Raw genomic sequence first — 21,380 nt, 5'->3', positions numbered from 1 at the left:
ACATACAGGAAGGTTTTCTCCATGGACCACCAAAACAGGAACTAATTGCGGGCAGTACTGCGACCCTTTTGGATGAGAGGCGATGACCGCAACCTTTTCCTCATTGATCAAGGCAATCGCATTGAATGGCTGGATGCTTTCTCTGACACTGTTCGACTCCTTTTTTATATCGTTTTCTTGCTTTTGCTATCGGTGTGTTGTTAGTTTACATTTCAGCCATTTTTCTTTTGTTATTTGCATTAAGTCCTTCCATGAAATAATCTATTTTGAGTGAAGGATTTTATTTACATTTATTTGTGCGAATAAGAAAATTGTTGCATATTTTAGATTGACCCCAAATGTAAGGAAAAATGTGATCTTGACTTTCAAGTAATTTCTGAAATTAGCATATTTGACAGCCTCTTCAAACATTAAAACGTTTTGCATGTGCCATTTACATTAACATCCGTCTTAGATAATCGACGTTAATCATTTTTCAAATACATGCAAAAAATAAATATATAAAATATTTTTAATATCATAACGAGTTTTTATTGGGCAGTGGCTAATGGAAATTAAATGCATTAGTATAACTAATTGAGTTTGCTCGGATATATAATATAATCTTGCCTTAATTATATTCTCACGTGTACTGCACGTGCAAAAGAGCCGGTTTATCCGAAAGAACAAATCTGCTGCGGGTTCCTTCGTGTGTATGGACACGTGTTATGCACGTGCAGAAGAACTAGTTTGCGTACAATGGGCCAGGAGATTGCAATTGGCGGCCCAAATAGGCCTTTCTAGGTCAATAGGCCTTTCTCGACGTTGCTCCTTCCACAGGCACGGCGAAAGAAAGATTCGAAGTTCCTACCCGTGGAGTTACGGCCGCGACTCTCTCCCCTTCCTTCCTACCAGCCTTCCTCTCTTCAATTCACATCCCTCCTTGGACCTCTCCTGGCCCGCTACCGTTGCCGACTTATTCGTCGCCATGTCTTCTTGACCTCGATTGGATCGCAGATCAAATCGAACGCGCAGATGTCTTGCTCCTTTCTTCGCTGGCGACTCTCCTCTTCAACTCCGCCCAAATTACGAGGTTTTGTTTCGAAGAGATAAGCTTTCTTCTTCTGAATCGCAGAGTTCTTCCTTTAGGGCGTTCTAGACACTGCCGGTGGACCTTTTTTGGGTTTTTTTATTTTTTATTTTTTGTGATTTGAGTTATTAAGTCTTATTGATACAATGTAAATTAAGCGTTAAAGAAAAAAAAAACTTTTGATTTCGCTTTTTTTATAAACGAAAAGAATGATACCATAATTGGATATCTTGATGCTTTGTAGATTGTAGTTGCTCTCTGTACTGTGTGTGTGTGTGTGGCGTTACGAGAGTTTATTTGTCTGAGAGTTTTCGATTTTCGATGAGTGAAATATTCATGCAACATTTAAAAATCATAGCGCACTTCTATGCAACGAACTATGGATTATGAATCTTCATAAAAAAATGGAATATGTATATTGCCATTCAATTGATTAGATAGTTTTTTTTTTAAAGGAAACTAAGTATTCTTTTTAATCAAAAGAGTTGGTTATAATGGTAGCAGGCAAGGAGGGAGTTACACCTAGGGAGTTGCTGCTAGAAGAACAGAAACCCCTTGTAGCTAGGAGATGTGCTTTCCTGTTAGAACCCTAGGGGATATGAACAATCTTAATGACATTAACTGAACTGGACAGTCTATGGATGTCCAGGAACAAAGAGTGGATGTACTAGGATACCGAGCTAACATTATTGACAAATTTTACACAGCTTAGCGAGTCTGTGCGGAGCAAAATTTGTTGAAGTCCCAGGTCATGTGCCTTTTGAGGATGGCATAGCATTCAACTTGAAGGGGAGAAGCAGCATTACAGGTAAAAGCACCTTCAGCTAGGCGGGTTCCAAGGTTTTCCTCGATGATAAAGCTGAAACCTGCATGATCCGAAGCAGGGTTGAATGAGCCATCACAAGTGATAGAGTAGTTGTAGTTGACATATGGGTCAGTTGTGAGGGAATGGGGCACTGGGATATTGAGGTGTGGGATTGGAAGAGAAGATCCCTCAGGTTTTGATCCATATCGGATGAGATCATCGATGGATGAGACCATCTTTCTCCAAAGGGTGGGAGCTCTGGCCTGGTGGTTGCGAAAGCAGGAATCATTTCGATTGAACCAAAGCTGCCATAAGGTTATGGTGATAATATCCCATAGGAGATAAGAATCAATAGAAGTAGAGGAGGATGTTTCAAAATACCAAGAATCAAATGACCACATGAGAATTTTATTGGTAGAAATAGATTATACACTAGGTTCAAATGCTCCAATTAGTTCCACTGGACAATGTAATAGATAACGAACTCGATGAGTACTGACTTGTATGGGACAATGTTTCTTAACACACATGTTAGTAGCTTTGCCTGATTACCCATATTTATAAGAAAGCGCAGCTGGGAATGATACCGAGTTTTCTTTTGAGGAAGGAGGTGAATGACGGCCACCAACAGATCCTGTTGCCCTTACAATGTAGTAATAAAAGCTACACTGGAATCTTCACCGCAGGTGGGGTAAGCTAGAAAAACTTCTTCTAAATTTGTTTCCCTGAATTAGGTAATAAGGGAAACTATTTAAAAGGTTCTGTTTCCAACAGAATTTTAGATGAAAAGAATATGTTGACACATTTATCAAAAGGCAAACCTTCCCAACATATGATGAGTAGGGAACCATTGACAAGGAAGACTAGGGCAATCAATCCAATTCTAAGGAAAAAGGATTTGGTGGACCATCCCAATTTGAAACCGATGAAGACTCAACATCTTTGTGATGACCTACAACATAAGATTGTTCATTATAATATATTCATTAGTTGGCAAGCTATTACAGCCAAATCAGATTCATGTCATGTTTCTACAGTCAGCTGCCCCAGACGTTTCTATGATACATGCATCCAGCATGGTAGGCTATGTGTAGTTTGATGTCAATTGGAAGGATTCTCTTTGGTCCAAGTAATGAAGTCTTCATGTTTTTTTTTTTGTCTATGCACCGTGTTTTGCCAAACATTCTGCTTTTGCCAATAGAACACATGTTCCAAATACCAATATAACTTTTCCATTTAAACTAATTAAGTTCTTATGATAAATTTGATATATAAAAACTGAGTAAGAATATTATTCGAATTTTGTATAGGTTATTCTGTATCTAGAGGTGTAAATTTTCTTATTTTGGCTGTTGAAGATGCTTGGAACATTTTAGAATATTTTTATAGTCAATTTTTTACCCTAAAAAATGATTTTGTTCTTGTTAGTTCTGGAACAGTTCCACACTGGGTGGCCTAATGAAATCGGACCATTTTTCATCCAGCCTTGGGTTTGGCATTGGCGTTATTGTTGCTGTTGTTGTAGATATAATAATCTCCTTATTTTCTTGAGAACAGAAGTATCTTAGGCTTTAGTTTGTAGCTAAATTGCAAGGTTATGAATTATTTTAGTTGAATATGGTATGTATTTTGCAGATAGCATGTCTTGCTCTATTTTCCTGAAGTTGGATTTCCAATTACGTTTACATGCTTTTTCTGGTTTGAGGTGTTTGAGCAGTTTCCAGAGCTCAGGGAAGTTTGACTTGACTGACTTGACGTAAGAATTTTCTGCATGTTTAGCATTATTGGAAAATTTTCAGCAAGTTTTTTATGTGAATTTCAGTTTTATTTTGTTATTTAGTGAGGCACAATCTCATGATCCTACCGTTCCTATTGTCTAGTTCACTTCAGTTGCCTTTTGTACTTGTTTATTCTCCATGACTAGCCTTGTGGACTTGCAGCCATATGTAGGTTCAGTTTTGCAAGATTTTTAGCTAATTGTTCCTACTGAATACAGCTTGTTGCAATTCGGATGCTTTCTAGATTTTCTTTGTAGCTTCTAATGTTGCTAAATTTTCATTGTTCTCCACATGACTATGGATTCGTTGTTCCCCATTTGTCTTTTTATTAGTTTCCCACTGATATACTTGAACAAAATTTCATTTTGTCATCTTTTGTCTACTTGATTATTGTACTTCTCAATGTTAGTGTCCTTGCTAGAACTTATTCTGAAAGTTGTTAGCTGTTATAGGTGTGTGTTTAAACTCCCAAAGAACATATTCTATTCTTGATGTAGAATATATTTTATAGAAATAATTTGGCCTGGTTTACAACTTACTGGATAGGCATGAGACTTTGGATTTTAGATAATTTAAAGAATCTTAGGTCCTTTTATTATCTAAACATAGTTCAACTTTGTATATGATAGAGTTTGTTCCATCTTGTGCTCTTAATTTTTGGTTTCTCCTCATGAAGGTCAAGAATTTTTTAACTACATTCAGTCTTTGTGTTGTTTAGAAGCTAAAGGTTAGCCAAAAAGACCAACAAAAATTGGGTATCTGTTGTTAAGCTTCTGAGTTTTATTTTTCCATTCTGCTATTCTCTATGTTCTTTGGTCACTTCATTGTGCTGCATTCAGTAACATTCTCCTATTTTCTTCCAACATTCATTGTACTTGTAGCATAGCACTTTGTTTGTGTCTGTGCAATAATATATAGTTTGTTTACCTTTTGTGGCTTAGCTACCATGTTTTAAGAAAGATATTGTACAAGATGTAGACCACTTCATTACCCATTTTATTTTTCTCAGGATGCAGTGCTTGACCTTTTGATTTTGAACATAAAACATCAGGATGCGTCAGTATTGCATATAGCTCATGAGTTTCAGTACCTACATTCTAAACATATAGTAAGGTTGTGTGTTTAGGATGCTCGCTCATGGTTCCATACAACTTTTAGTTGTTGTCCTTTCTGCTTAGACACATCTGCATAACTAGGAAATTCCTGGTCTAGGTTTGGTATCAGTTGACATAATAGGGATATTTATGGCACTTTATCTAGCATATATTGTGGAGGTAAAACAGCTTTGCACAGAATCAATGAATGAAACATTTTGGATGCATCTGAACCAAGAAATGGTGGCATGGTACATGAAAATTCTTTCTGCTAATATAGGTCTTGGGGAGGGTTAAATGTACAGAGTTCCATTGATGTATTTAGCAAGGCTGTTCTATCTCGGCCCCTTGCCACCCATGTTCTAGTGGAACAAACTTAACGTGGTTACTTACTGGAACTAATTCAACATAATGGGCCAGCATTGATATGTTTCTTTCATGTTTGTGTGACTTAATACCTATATTATTAAGCATTCTTAGACAGGAAGTATCATTCCTGAATTTGTACTTGATTGCAGTCATCCTCATACATGGTATCCACTTGCTCGGAGAAAGAAACGGAATATATTTTTGCACGTTGGACCTACAAATAGTGGGAAAACTCATAATGCTCTCAAGCGTTTAGAATCAAGCTCCTCAGGTGCTATAATCTTATTTTCTGTTTAAATTATATGTTCGTGTGCACTGAAACTAAATTTATATAGAATTGTAATTTGTTGAAGGAGTATATTGTGGACCTCTAAGGTTATTGGCATGGGAGGTGGCACAAAGGTTAAACAAAGCAAATGTTCCTTGTAATCTGATTACTGGACAAGAAAGAGAGGACATTGATGGTGCTAGGCACAGCTCAGTAACTGTTGAAATGGCTGATGTAACCAGTGAATATCAGTGTGCTGTTGTTGATGAAATCCAGGTGTGTGTTGCAATTTCTAGTTATTTTTAACTTAAAAGCATGAGGATACTCTTTTGCATCAAATTTCTGGATTTATATACTATCTTTACCATTACTATCATCTTAGGCAAGGTTCACCATATCACGGCGTACTGCTCAGTATGAGTGGTACGTGTGGTCTAATAGGGAATCGGTATAGGCAGTATATTGGTATGTCCCCATGTACCATATGTCGGTATACCGGTATGGACCGATAAGGCGAACCTTGATCTTGGCTAATATTTTTATTGCTTATTATAGGCTTCTAGTTTAGATTCCAGAATAACTATCAATATCTGAGGGCTATATACTAAGAAATGTAATTGATTGGTTTGTCATCAAGGGCTACATATTGTGAACAGGATCGAGACTTATCATTAATAATATCCACATTGGCCAGTTTAAGTGATCCAGAGGTCCAATCAGAACAGCTAACGATTAGTAAATATTAAAATTTAATCAGCTGATCTTTTTTTGAAATATTTGACAAAAAATTACAAATATAAAAGTTAATTACAAAATTGTGGATCTATTTGATGCCCATAATAATATATTTCTGTTTTTAAACAATAAACATATTTAAGACGCTTTCCTATGATGGCCTCTGATATATAAATTGGTAAATCTTGGTTTAACCCACCTTGGATGGCCAAATTTGGTCTCAAATTGATGAGGTTAAAAAAATGGACAAATTAGGATAAGTTTTTATGTATCCCAATTCAGATTAGTTAATCCAAATCATGATTAGCCATATTTTTTAAAATTTCTTATGTTCGTGCTTATCAAAGGTCTGAATAATGTGTGTGGAGTCTTGCCATGCTATGTTAGACTAACATGCACCTTGTCATCTTCCAGGATCTATTGATAAGCTTAGTTGGGTCCATGTTAGTGTATATAACACTGAGCCATGCAAGCCAATGGAGCTTGCAATTGGCACATAAAACTCCTACAGAAAGTTAGCATGATGTAGAGTTTGATGCTTTGGTATTTTCTCTTACAGCTTAAACATAGCTTATTAGTGAAAGTTCATTTATTTTTCTGTTTGATCTCTTCAGACTTTGTTAATATGAATGAAACTATTGTGTTTGTTATTGTCGATGAAATATCATTTTCATGTAAATGTAATCAGGATTAGTAGAAAATTTTTAGTTGTTTTATAAGATTCCTAGTATTTTTTTGTTGGTTGGGTTTTACAACCATAAGAAGAAATTACTTGTTCTTATATGCTATATTTGACTTTTGTTTAATTTAATCTTTTACTTTGGTATTTTAGATGGTGGGGTGTAGAACAAGGGGATTTTCATTTACACGTGCACTATTAGGGATTTCTGCTGATGAACTTCATCTCTGTGGAGATCCTGCAGCAGTTCCTCTTGTTCAAAGAATAATTGAAGTGACTGGCGATGTGATAAAGGTTATTTAGTTGTTTAATATAATTAGCTATTAGACACCTTATACCACAGATAAATGGTATGCTTAGTATTATAGTTGATGATCTCATTTCGCCTAACGAATTTCATATGCTTTATGGTCATAGCATTGAAGGTTTTAACTTTTAACTGCATGTTTAACCCTTCTAGTTTGTGTGTGTTGCAGATGTCCTCCCAAGATTAATTTTGACTCTAAGTCAGTATATTCTATTTATATAAAATAGATGTAGATGTAACATTTTCACTTTAATGATTGTTGTGGAAAATTTGGTGTTTTAAGATTTATCAAGTGAATTGTTATGATTGGGAATCCAGGTTCACTTTGGAATCGAATCAACCATAATATTTCTTGCTACTTCTTCAGAAAGAGTTGATAGTAATCAAATATAAGATCTAGTTCATGGGTGTTATTAGATTATTTACCATCTCTTTGTTTTCAGTTGAAATTTCTTGATATACAAGATCTCATCTTTTTATCCGTCTTAACTGTTCATCATGTTTGATGTTTACTAATTATACTACTCATGCCACACCACTAGGCATTATTTGGAATTGTTTACTTAATCAGTATTCTCATTGAAGTGAACTAAGGATGTAGCATATGAGGCTTTGCCTTGCATATGCTCTGCCAATGCAAGGTATTGGGAAGACCAATATATGTAGCCTTACCCCTGCAAGCAAAGAGGTTGTTACTAGATATGAATCCTGGGTACTATGGTCATTTAGGAACAACTTCTGAAGTTGAACTTCATTGAGGCACCAAGGTTTGTCCACTGAAGAGAAATTACCTATTCAAATTATTAAACAATTTATGTAATCAGGAGATTTCAGCAATGAAAAGAAATGCACCCAATCCTTCATGTTCTCCATTTCTGTTTGACTTCTTGAGTATGGATGCTGCTAGTCTATGGGGTGCTTGAGAAGTCCGTTCATTATTTGTTGCTTGTACTTTGTGTGCCCTTATAACCACTGTATCAGTTGTATTATTTGCTCAAACTATTTATCCTTTTTCTTCCTCACTGTAATGAATCACAATGCAGTTGACATTCTAGTCCTTTGTCAATATTATATCAATTAAACCAAAATAGTATGCTTAAATATACCTTTACCAGCATCATTTAAATATTTACTGATTTTGCAGATTTCTTAGGGTGTATGTAACTTCTTTGATAGATTACAATTTTTTTCCTCATCTATGCTCAGGTTCAATATTATGAGAGGTTGTCTCCACTGACTCCTTTGAAATTTCCGCTTGGTTCTTTCTCCAACATCAGAAATGGTGATTGTATTGTGACTTTCTCACGACGCGAGATATATAAGCTAAAGGTCACCTTTAAATTTTTAATAACTATTTAATTTTTGTGCAATAGAAGGTAACTATATCAACCATAATATTACAAGTTCAGCACAATTAGGTTGTTTTCTTTAACTTGTGCCTTGCATTCAAGTTGATAAACTAGGATGTTTAGAGCATTTTTTATGCATATTTTGCTATACTTTCCAAATAATTAAATTATTTAAGCACTTGGGTGGTTTTGCACACCTTGATATATGGTCTTATTTACATCATTCGGCAGATTTAATTTTTAATCCAAAAGCATGGTATATGTTGTTTAACTAAATTGATTCATCATAAAATATTGCAACTTATTCATCATATAACAATGAGTGTAAGATCCTACGTATTTATCTTTTTACTGTGATTGAACTCTGTTGAACGCAACATCAGAAGCATTCTGGTTAATCATAACATATTGCAACTAATGCATTATACTACCACAAGGTCCACAAGCATAACATTTAATTGTTTGGGATAAGCTACATGCATCTGTTTACTGTCATTTGAATTTTAGTGGGATAAGAACCACCAAATTGTTTATTTATTGCTCTAATAGTCATTTTAGGTGTTCCTCTTTTTAATACCTGATGTATATGCTTATTATTAATGCACCGGAAGATGACTTTTGCAAGTTCATATTAAGTGTTTACATTTTCTAATCAACTTATTAACTACAGAAATGTTCTGCAATATTATTTATTTCTCTTTTTTTCATATATTTTTCGGGAAGACAACACTATATGTATAATGAAAGTACAATGCAGTATCACATTTATCTATATGTGTTCTATTGCACTCTCTCTCATTCTCCACCTTTTTTATTGGTATGTAGAAGAAAGTAGAGTCTGGAGGGAAACATCTCTGTTCTGTAGTCTATGGCTCACTGCCACCAGAGACTAGAACAAAACAGGTGGGCTGTCCTTACTTTTAATGCTTGCCATATGACCTGAACAACATGTCTTTGTTTAAATAGCAAAAAAGTGTCATGGTAAATGCAGTGCCATATTCTAGTTAACTTGTTAAAAAGAATATACACTTGAAACCAGTACTTCTTTTGACATGTTTGTTTATTTTTGTATGGTTTCTTGAAAATTAGCACAAGCCTCTCGAACTTTTTCTGCTTAGCTTGAGCTTCTTTTTTCCCAAATTTCCATAACCAAGGTCATTGGCATGAAACAAGGATGCATACTTACATTAGGTGCTCATAGAGCAGCTAACTTTCCTTATGGGTTCTTCACATGTATATTGTTGCTAACATGCCTTTGCTCATAGCTTGGCATGTTATCAGATAACATGATGCAGCAAACCAGAACTTAGTGGCCTGATTCTAGTTCACTGCCTTCAGCTCAAGGAGTGTATTATCTACTTGATCTAAGAGCTGACTGGTGTCCTCTTTAAGCATTCAACTAAACAAAAGTTTTAGTAAATAATTAAAATATCCAATTCCATATTAAACACTATCCTTCAAACAGAAATAGGTCATCTAGCTGTGAGGAATTATAACAAAACAAAAATAAAAATTGCCATTCTTCAAGTGAACCTAAAGAATGTGATATACATTATTTCATTCACTCTAGTTTTGCTAATCCTGCTTTTCTTTGACCTTCCTCCTTTATGTTAAATAATCATGTCATGGTAAGATATGCTAAATTCTTGCTTATATCAGGACCTGACTTATACCTAAAAGATTTATACCATGAAAGTTATGAATTTTTATTCATAAGACAATCTTGATGGCAGACATAAGTGTCATTTGAACAACATTTTACCACATCACATAATGTTTCTACATATTGTGTTTAGTTGCTGGTGCTATTTGATTTCAGCCATTTGAAATGCTTGAACCTTGCAGGCAAAGATGTTCATTGCATAGTGTATCTATTTATTGTGTTTAGTTGTTGGTTCTATTTGTTACCAACGAATTGAAATGATTGAAGCTTGCAGGCAAAGATGTTCAATGATGAAAGCAGCAAGTTTGACATTCTTGTAGCGAGTGATGCCATTGGAATGGGTCTCAATCTCAACATATCTAGGATCATCTTTTCAACTCTGAAGAAGTTTGATGGTCAATATACCCGAGAACTCACAGTCCCAGAAATCAAGCAGATTGCAGGTATCACTTATTATCTAGTTTTTTATATTCATTTTAGTTCTGAGATAATAATGACTGTATTTTCATCCAAGCATAACATGGCAAATTGAAAGGAAATAGTTTGGTTATGCTAGTATTTTAGTATAATACACAGAATTGTTTCCAGCATTTATTGAAGTGATTACATGATATTTACTGTTTAGTATGTGCTTTTGTATCTTGCTTATCAACCAAGAATATTAAATGTGGAATTTTTACCAGAAGGTCTAGGGAAAATATGCTTTAGCTGAATAGCATTAGGTTGGTGATAATGCCTGGAATATTGGAAGCCTTATATTCATCAGTTCTCTAATCAAGTATATGCACCATGTAAGAGTTATTGGAAGTTACACCCTCCCATGCTAGTGGCTGTGGAATCAGGATAATGGACAAAAGAACCTTTAGAGATTGGAGGGACTTGTGTTTGCAGATTAATGGACACTGTCCCATTTGATCCAATATCTCAAGAGAATGTATGAAGCTGTAAATTCTCTTCCGAAGAAATAGAGGTAGAAGAGAGGAGTATAATTGGAGAGAAAGGTCATAATTGGCAGACAGTGTAGATAAGAGAGGGAGCTTATGAATATGACATTATTATGGTGGGTGGTCCTTTGTCTGAAGGAACAACCTCAGTGATTTGGTATTAGTACATTTTGCTATGGAGGTGGATTCTTTTGTTGATGATGTTTAATTCTTTGATACACTAGCATGTGGCGGCTAGTTCCAACCACAATGTCTAACCATTTTGATCTTCTTGATTATTCACATGGAGATAGGGGGTGAATTGATCTTGCAGGATGTATTGGCATAGATTCCTTTAATAAAGTGTCACTGGTAGAGGTGGTTGCTGTTCTCGGTAGTGCTTCTGCAAAGTTAGCAGGTGGCTGTGCAAGGCCAGGTAGTCAGTGAAAGAATCTCCTCCATCTTTAACTTATAGAAATGGCTCACATGCCTATGTTAATTTTAAGGAAGAAGCAAAGTTCCAGTAAATCTTGTTAATTTTAAGGATAAACACACCTGGACGATGGCCAGGTCAGCCAACAACCATTGAGTGGCTCCACCACACTACTTTTGGACCGTCTCCCATGTGAGCTTGGTGGAAATAATCTGGGCAGAAGGAAATATGTCAATAGAGGCTGCTCTGACTCACACATAGGGGAGGTCAAAAGAGGAGCCCTGCTTTAAATTGGTGCATATGTAAGGCATTCTAGTTATCTTGATCATTCTTCGGCTTCCTTCTCTCTCTCTTCATCATCTTATAATGTTAGAGGCAGTGATTGCGCTCGCCTGAGTGAAACGAGGCACTCTAAAATATAAAAATATAAAAAATATATAATATAACTAAAAATATAATTATTTAAATAAAAATATGATATTAAATTAAAAATACACTATTAACAGTATATTACTTAAGTTAGAGGGAAAGAAAAAAATATTCATTAAAATATAAAAATATATAATATAATTTAAAATATAATTATTTAAATAAAAATATGATATTAAATTAAACATATATTGTTAACATTATATTACTTAAAGTTAGAAGGGAGAGAAAAAAATGTTAGCAGTAACAGAGGGAGATAGTAGCAGCGGTGGAGGATTAGTTTAAGATAGTTGTGGCAGCGCTGCGAACGACAACAACGATAGTGGCGGTAGCCGTGGACAGTAGCAGCGGCAGCGAGGGAAGTTGCGGACAGCAGCAGTCACAGTGGTGAAAGCTGCGAACAGTAGTGGTGGCAACGACGGAAGCTACGGACAGTAGCAGCGACAGTGATGAAAGTTGCAGACAGTAGCAGCGGCAGCGACGTAAGCTCCAAAGGGCGTCCGTCGATGGCGGAGGAACCTGCGGTCCTCTCTCTCGACAATGGAAGGAAGCTACGGGTGTCATCGAACTTGTCCGTCTACAACATAGGAAGGCTCAGTTTGCTGCATCTGCGGCGAAGGCAATGGTAGAAAGTGTCAGCGGCAAAGGCAGAAACAACGCTAGGGTTCCTCGGGGTCGCGCAAGTGTGAAGCATGGCTTTTGAGGTAAGAAACTACAAATCGAATCAGACTTAAATCGGTTCGGTTCGCTTAATTGAACTGGGCGCTTGACCGAAGCTCCCAGTGCCTGGGTTCGAGCAAGCGCCCAGGCAGCGCCTCATTGAAGCGCACCGCCTGGTCCACACATGAGGCGCTCAGGCCTCGCCTCGCCTCACCCGAGCGCTTAGGCGAGCGCCCAAGCATCTATTTAAATCATTGGTTAGAGGGGTGTCACACTAGGCATATTCCTGGTGCTTTCCTTCTGTGGTTGCAGAAAAAAGTTCTCACGTCAATTCACACTCCAAGCTTCTCATCTCTGAGGGGTAGTTTTAGGCAGAGTGTGAAGGTGAGATCAGCTCCTTTCATGCAACTCAGTAGGTTGACAAAAAGACCATCATCATATAGCAAATGAGAAGAGGTGTCAGTAAAGTAAAGAAAATTGTTAAAAGATGTTATTCTAGGAATATGATTGGCATCCATCTTGTACAAATCAGATTATTTGGATTTTGAATATGATATCCTCAGATGTGTTTGGAGAATTCAATTGCTAGTATGTGTCATCATCTCATGTACACCTGAACTTTGATCACAGCCTCCAGTAGGGTTACTTGCTTGCCATGTGATCCACACTTCTTAATGGCTCATCTGAACCAGTCAATTATTTTATATAATTGTTGCAGCTTCCCATATTACTGCCTACATGTGAATGTATTGACTTGTTGATTTCAAAACATGTCTGTTTGCAACTTGATGAATCTGTTGGCAACATCCATCATTAATGGCTTAATTTCCTAAAAGACTATATCTCAAAATATGTGTAGCTCTTTTGTTTAATGTGCCTAATGCATTTCATGACATATTGAGTTACTTGTTTTAGGGAGGGCTGGAAGGTATGGTTCAAATTTTTCTAGTGGTGAAGTGACCTGCATCGATGCTGAAGATTTACCTTTGCTCCATTCATCTTTGGAATCTTCTTCTCCTCTTTTAGAGGTAATTCTTTTCGCCGTAGTTTTTTAAATCAGCCTAAAATGTTGGGACTTTAAACTGCCATGGCAACTTTTAGGAGTGTTCTTTCTGATATCTTATGTGTATGTGCATGCATTCTAATGTTGTCATTTCTGATTGCATCTTAATTTCATTTATTCTTGGAAAAGCTTATGTAGTGTATCATTTCTGATTATAAAAATGCGGCTTCCTCATGTAAGCTGAAACCTCATGCTAGAGGTGTCATATTGGAATATATGTCTTTTTTTTGGTATTGGGATAATTTACATAAATGTTCTTTGTCTGGTATCGGCATTTGTTTATTCAATGAGTTTTAGACTTTAAAATTCAAAGCTAATTTTTCGGAAAAGATTGCATATGACAGTCATCTAAATGTTATTTCTTTCTCGTGTGTGTGTTCTTAGGAATTGCATCAAGAGCATGTGGGTTATGATGAGTTCCATAATAAGATACTAGAATCATGTGCATGAGTGTCACCCAGCTGGGTTAATGAATCGGATTAGTACGGGACCTACGGGTACCTAAGGCTGAAATGAACCTGACATGCCCATGGTCAAGATTTCTTGAAATGGACCTAACTTATATTGTTAATATGTCTGCTTGTATTGATTGGTTAGAACCTAGAACCACAAGTTTTGCTTCCTTCATAGGGAAAAAAATCTGAGCCTTGATGGTTGAACTTAAATTAGTAATATTAAAACTATCTTTTACAAAAGCATATTTTGCAAAAATTTTGCTATTCTGAATTAGGTATTTTATTTAGAATCCTAATGCCTTGTTTTTACTAACTGAAATGGACGGTAAGCAAACGACCCCATAGGTGTTGGGCACAATGGGATTTAAACTAACATGTGGAAGGAAAATGGGCAAAGTCAGGACAAACTAAGGGGAAAAATCCAAAAAGGTTGATCCATTAGAAAATGGTGTGGAATAACTTTGACTTGGTGATTTTATACATCACCTATTGAGTAGTATTTAGTAATATCATTGATATCTTGTATGGTTGTTAATTTAATTAGAGGTTGTCTTTTGTTCTGCAGCGTGCTGGACTGTTTCCAACATTTGATCTTTTGTCTTTATACTCACGATTACATTCAAGAATGGGCTTCCATGGCATACTGGTATGTAAAGTTCTCGAGTCTCAGCATTTTTGTCTCTTGGTACCTTTTAGGGTTTGGATGAGGGGTTCAGGAAATTGGTTTATGGTAGATTCTCTGAATCCATAGGCATTACAGCAGGGCACATAGCTGCAATTCAAGTATGGATTATTTTGCAGCATGGTCTAGTTGAAATAAATGCTTCAGAAATTTTGTTGTTTTATTTTTTATCAGTATTGTTGTTTGGGAAATTTAAGAATTAGTGTGAATAAATTCATGTAGTTATGATGGTTTGTGAAGCTGTGAGCAACAATATAAGTTTCAGTCAAAACATAATAAGTTTCCCTGTGCAGTTATAAGACTTCCACTAAGATATATTTATTTATTTTTCTTTCTTGTTTGCTTTTACTTGTTGAGAGTAGTTATACATGTTTCTTTGCATCTTCCAAGTGACACTTCCTGTAATGGTTTGATCTCAGTAGTTGTTGCCTTGTAAAATAAATTATGATGCTTGGATGTCATGTTATCTAGCTCAAAGAATGATGAAGTTTTTGTTTGTTCAACCAGCTGAATTTCTAGCTAAAGCCATCGCCTTTTAGTTTTCACTGTTAATTAGTTGTGAAATGTCATGCTCCCTAATTCATGTAATAATTTGTAACTCTGGGACAATAAGAGAAAAGTTTTTTTTTTTTACCGGGGATTTATCCATAACTGTGATTGATATATTCTTATTAACTTCCTTTGTTAATATGTTGTTCAAGTACATTTGATTTAATTACTTAACAACCAGCACTGATTGCAGATATGGTTATAAACAATGTTAGTTTTTAATTTTACAACTATCCAGTGCAGGAACAATTCTTAGAGAAGGCAAAACTTTCTCCAGATTACTTCATTGCTGACTGCGAGGAAATGCTAGTAAGTAGTCTTCTATGAGAGCTCTGCAAACACTTACTGCAAACACTTATCATATTTGTGTTTTATAGTTATATAGTATAATGTAGCATTTCAAGATAATGAAAAGAATTAATTAGAATTAATTAGATCATAATTTTAGAAGTTACAGCATCAACCAGCAACAACACTAACAACAAAGCCATAAGTCCCAACTATTTGGGGTTGGCTATATGAATCTTTTCCCATCATTGGGATCCGTAAAAATTCATGTATTTAGTTAAGAATATTTAAGTCTTTATTTATAGTTTCTATTAAGAACTGTTTAGGTCTTGCTCCACCTTTTCTTATGATACTAACAATAATTATTTTATCTTTTCTAATTTCATGATGACATAAAAAAGAAAAAACTTCATGATGAGATTGTTACATTAACTTTAATCTCTAGATGTCACATTGTTATAACTTGTCTAAATATCTAGCAGCAAGATACGACGTTAGCTCCATTAGGAGATGTCTGGTGTGTAGTTTGTTTAAGTTAATTCTGATTCTCAACATCAATGTGATGTTGATGCTGCCTTGAGATCAAAGGTTCAGCCACTGGAATGCTGCTTTCCATCTATTTGAACCCAGTGATCTGTCATATCAAATTGACTGCAAAAGAGTACATATCGGCCCTTCTTTTCTTGGGAAATCTTATTTATTTATTGTAAGTTAATTTTGTAGATCTTTGGGAAAAATTCAAATGATTATGAATTACAGCATATGACCGAATTAGAGCATCTGACCATAGGAAGCCAATCTTTAATCACAATGACAAGAGCAGCCAATTCTTCCTCAGCCCAAGTTTGGCCTCATTTGCTGTAAACAAGCACGGGATAATAACCATTGGAATTTATCTGTTCACCTAATTCTTTACATCATTATTAGGTACTGGTGATCAAGGATTTTAATTTTGATGGCACTACTCATGCTGATTTCAAGTCATTTGTCGGCATTTATCAACTTCTCTTTACAAGCAGGAGTGATATGAGATCCTTCCATGATAATTAGATGAAGTTTTTATGGAAAATTAAGTTGTTGATGCCATGTCTTATGTCAACTGGATGAGTATGCACCATCCACATGTCACCATTTTGATACTGGCTTTACAATTGAAAGAGAAAAGGAAGAAAGAGGGAGAACAAACTTCCATCCGCACATTGTTCTCTCCCCTACAAACTTGTCACCTCATGGCTCATTGCATGGTTGAGCATTCTAAAAAACAAAGTCCTTCGTCATGATTTAAGAGCATCATATGTAAGATGGGCCAAATTGCTTTATTAGTTATGAGGCCAAAGTGGCCTATGTATCTGTTTCACCTGGCCTTTACTATGTTCATAAAGACAAGTCCATCTATTTCCACTTGAGAAGCTCGATCTATGATTTGATTTTCAGCAGGTTATTTTCTGAATTTTTTTCTGAAGCAAGACTATTTGGAGAACTATTAATAAAGTTCTCATCTGCAATAATGCTTATTGTGGTTAGTTACTTATGGTGAAAATTTTCAAGATTATGTATATACCCGAGTCTATGTAGAAAATTTTGTCATCCGACACTGGACATTCAACCCTTTTGCTCATAGTCTACACCTTTAAACTCAAATCTTATTCTAGCCACAGATACTTCTGACGTCTGAGAGCTATTCACTGGGTAAATTTATCATATACTTTGTTGTGCTGCCATATGATGGAACTGACAGGATGATTAGATCACTATCCAATGTTACTTGCTGGGTAAGAATTACCATCAAAGATGCTTTATTAGTAACGTCGGTGAAGAGGCATGTCAAAAGGCATGCACGCTGGTAGTCTCCCTAGATGGGCCAATTTTTCTAGGAGAAGAAAATTGGATTTGGTAAGGATTAGTGAATTTCACCATTGATGTTTATTGTGGATTCCTTATATTGAGATTGCTTAAGTCTAATATTTAGCCACAAATGGTATATGAGGGGTTTTTAGTGTGCCCTTTAATCATCGAGTGGAACAGTGCTATATGGTATCCATGTTGACAAGTTGCCTTGTTTGTCAGACCTGAGCACGGGGCCAATGAGGTGTTATCCACTTTGGACTATGGCCTACACGGTTTTATCTTTTGCCCAAAGAGCATTCCAAGGAGAAGGTATATTGAACTTTACCACTTGGTATCAGTGAATAAAATAATGAAAGCAAATTATATATGTTTCAAACTTTCAATATAGGTACTTAATCAGATTATCAGACCAATAAATATTGGTCAGTACATACTGGTCTGATCGATTATTTAAAGAATCATGGGGTTTTTGTATCCTTCATATTCCTTAAGCCAATAAGGCACACATTTGTCACCTTTTGGATTCACGAGGTATTGTAAACCATGGGTTATGACACTGTTTTGCATTGAGATGGACCTCAAAAGACGTCCTGCGTACAGAAGCTTGCAAGCTCTTGTGTGGCTGTGACACTCCAACTTTTAAATAATGGTGTAGTATGTAGCAATATCAATTTGTTACTATCCTAATGAGCTATTTAATTACTCATTGCAGCGGAGGAATGTCTATCTTTCACTTGATTTAGATTTTCTTTTAGCTTTATGTAACATTACTTGATCCATCGTTTGACAACAGAAAGTTGCAGCTGTTGTTGATGAGTTGCCCCTTGGACTTTATGACAAGTATCTATTCTGCATCAGGTAATACTATCAGAAATTCTCTCTTAACTTCCTGCAATGTAACTTTTGATCTTTAAATAATTAATATTCTTGATACTGAATGATAAAACTGCAACATCTTGTTTCGCAGTCCTGTTGACATGAATGATGATATTGCAGCCCAGGGTTTAACACAGGTAATGATGATTATCTTCCTCATCTCATAAATACTGACTCAATTTGAGATTGGAAAACTGACACCCCAGACATGTTTGGAAAAATTAGTTTGCAGAAAATTATGCAAAGAAGGGTGTTGTTCGCCTCAGAGAGATATTTACACCTGGAACGCTCGAGGTACCAAAATCACACAATGCTCTGAAGGAACTTGAATCCGTTCACAAGGTAAGTGTTGTCCATATTTTCTTTGTAAACCATTTAATTTTTCTTGTTTCTTTAATTTGTACTGCATAATATGGTAGAGTGGTTATTTATTTAACTGAACTTTTGGGGTAAAACAATAATAGTGTGATGAGAAAGCATTTGATTTTGAAAGTCATGATACTTCAATCTCTTCCTAGACTAAAATTGTGTTCCTTTTTGAAGTTCAAACAGTTAGCCATTATACAAAATGATTATAGTCAATAGCTGGTCATAGATATCAAACATCTAAAGCCCAGAAAGAATTAGCATGCTTCCATGCAGAATCATCTTTTTTGGGTACAACTTATGTTATATCACTCCCGTCTTCCGGTTAGGTGCTGGATTTGTATGTTTGGTTGAGTTTCCGAATGGAAGATTCATTTCCAGACCGTGAAGTGGCTTCCTCCCAGAAGGCAATCTGTAGCTTGTGAGCACAAGACTAGCCTTCAACTCTGTTGACATTGTTTTTTTGCCAACATTTGTATGATAGAAATAGAATTTATTGTATAAAATACTTTCAGGTTAATTGAAGAGTTTCTGGAGAGACTTGGATGGCAGCGGCAAGCAAAGGGAAATTATCAGCATAACTCACTTCTTCTGCAACAAAGGATCCAGTCTTCCATGCTGTAAGATCTTTACCACTAGGAATTGTGTTTATGTGATTATACTTGTTACCTACTTTTGCTTTTGTTTCTCTCTATTTTCTCAAACTATGCCGTGAGCCTTTCATCATGGATATGGAATTTTCAGCTTTCTATCACTGACCATCTTCAACATCCCGCCATGTCATATTTTGGTTGAAATGGCATTAAATGCATGTTCTGTTGTTTCCTTTTGTTAGCAGTATTTTTTTGGAACTTTCAAATGCTGCTGCCAAAAGAAACCTGTTTCATCACTACATTTATATCACGGATGCAGATTTTTTGACTTCCTATCACTTATCATCTGAACGTCCTACCATGACATTTTTATTAAAATGGCTTTAGATGCATGTTCTCTTGTTTCCAGTTGTAAGCAGTGTTTTAAAACTTTCCAATGCTGCTGCAAAATTTAATCTTATGCATCCCTCAAGAAACCCGTTTCATCACCAAATTTAGCTTTATGATATTCGAAACACAGAAGCATGTTGTCAGACTCTTCAACTGATTTTGAGGATATTGATCAGGCATAAATACTTCCCACAAATCAAAGTGGAGTCTACATGAGGGTCAGTGGAAGATTGAACCTTTTTATGACTACGGTGCATTGCCTTGTGACATCTCCAACCACAGATGATGCTTCACAATCATATATAATCAGTGATATAGCAAGCCAAATCTACCAATAGATGGTGTATAGCAGAGAAATCATTCCGTGAAGATTCAGATGCAGTTACGGACACTCAAATGTAACTAATTATAGCTAATTCATTCAATAACTGTCAACTAGTTGGTATTGAATGTCTGTGTTTCAGGTTATGAGATGACTTGAATGAGGAAACAGGCAAGAAACCAACAGTTATTCTAAATGTAAAATTATGCAATAAGTAGTCGGGTAAATTTAAGAGCTCGATCATGATGCAAGGCAAGTGGATGAAGGAAATGGATCCTGTATTGGTTGTGCACATCTAAATCTACGGAATGCTGGAAATTCTATGTAACTGTTGTTTTGATTGAAGTTAATTTATTGAAACAATTGCCTTTCTTGTCATTCAAATCATATTTTTGTAGGCAATTCAGCTATTATTCTGTATCAAATCAATATAGATGATGCTTATATACTTATTGTGCCCGTGCAACTTAGAGGTGCATATTATCAATAAGTAAAGGAACACAAGCATAAAGTGGAAGTCAGATCCGCACTGAAATAAATCTGCTATATCAAATCCGCACTGAAATGAATACGCATAGCTTAACGTGCTTGAGATGCATAAATCGAGAAAACCCAATCGATAAAATAAATCCGTTGTAAAGCCAAATAAATTCACTACAATGAAGTTGTAAAGCCAAATGTGTTCGAAATGTGTGAGTCGAAAAAATTCAATAACACTAAAATAAATTCATTATGACGGAGACATAAGGTCAAATGCACTTAAAATACGTGAGTCAGAAAAACTCGATCGACATTGAAATAAATCTATTACGACAGAGGCACAATGTCATGGTAAACTGGTCATGTTTTTCAATTCATGTCTGAGTAAAAAAACTCGACTGCCACCAAGGAAAATTCATTACAACAAAAGTACGAGCCCAATAATCTCAAGACACCAAAATCAATAAAACCCAACCCACCAAATGAGAATCCCGAATATTCTCATGATGAAAAAAACATCAAATGCCCCGTCATGAGATAACTATCACTCATAAAGTTATTCATGCTCGAAACTTATTGCTTTAACTTCATCCGCTCTTTGTCATTGCACTTCATAAAGTTATTCATGCTCGAAACTTATTGCTTAACTTCATCCACTCTTTGTCATTGCACTTTTAGATACTAAAAGTATTGCTCGAACTTATCTAGGTTTCACCGTGACTTTAATCTACGCTCGATGTTTTACATCGCTCACAAAGACTTTAATCAAAAACCAATCAGCATACACAAAAAAATAAAAAACCTATCAATAAAATAAAATGAGACTGATAGTACTGGTTGATGTCCCGTACAAACTCTCCAAAACCATTAAAAACAACAAAAATCAACATCCAAAAAGATCATGAAT

General features: G+C 35.7%; 1 protein-coding gene across 2 annotated transcripts; it reads left to right on the top strand.

Moving 5' to 3' along the window:
• The first annotated feature begins 866 nt into the window (after window positions 1-866).
• Window positions 867-20,377, top strand: LOC103992846 (ATP-dependent RNA helicase SUV3, mitochondrial). Of its 2 annotated transcripts, none has more exons than XM_009412722.3 (17): window positions 867-1,072; window positions 3,510-3,630; window positions 5,265-5,386; window positions 5,469-5,659; window positions 6,951-7,091; window positions 8,311-8,433; window positions 9,282-9,356; window positions 10,391-10,559; window positions 13,477-13,589; window positions 14,645-14,725; window positions 15,554-15,619; window positions 18,240-18,304; window positions 18,414-18,459; window positions 18,548-18,664; window positions 19,018-19,109; window positions 19,204-19,308; window positions 19,848-20,377. In XM_009412722.3, exons 1-17 carry the CDS (start codon window positions 1,015-1,017, stop codon window positions 19,885-19,887), a joined length of 1,725 nt encoding a protein of 574 aa, XP_009410997.2. In that variant the 5' UTR covers window positions 867-1,014; the 3' UTR covers window positions 19,888-20,377. The 2 variants fall into 2 exon arrangements, with proteins under 2 accessions (XP_009410997.2, XP_009410996.2); XM_009412721.3 differs by having other exon boundaries at window positions 9,279-9,356.
• The last annotated feature ends 1,003 nt before the right edge of the window (window positions 20,378-21,380 follow it).

The sequence above is a fragment of the Musa acuminata genome, chromosome BXJ2-7 (assembly GCF_036884655.1).
Source record: "Musa acuminata AAA Group cultivar baxijiao chromosome BXJ2-7, Cavendish_Baxijiao_AAA, whole genome shotgun sequence".
Lineage (NCBI taxonomy): Eukaryota > Viridiplantae > Streptophyta > Magnoliopsida > Zingiberales > Musaceae > Musa > Musa acuminata.
This window is presented reverse-complemented; position numbering and strand designations above follow the sequence as displayed.

Excerpts from the sequence above, each read along its gene's own strand:
- LOC103992846 (XM_009412721.3), top strand. The coding sequence starts at position 1,015 with ATGTCTTGCTCCTTTCTTCGCTGGCGACTCTCCTCTTCAACTCCGCCC. Across the intron at positions 13,590-14,644 it reads CTTCTTCTCCTCTTTTAGAG|CGTGCTGGACTGTTTCCAAC; the intron begins GTAATTCTTTTC and ends TTTGTTCTGCAG. Across the intron at positions 14,726-15,553 it reads TGGGCTTCCATGGCATACTG|GAACAATTCTTAGAGAAGGC; the intron begins GTATGTAAAGTT and ends TATCCAGTGCAG.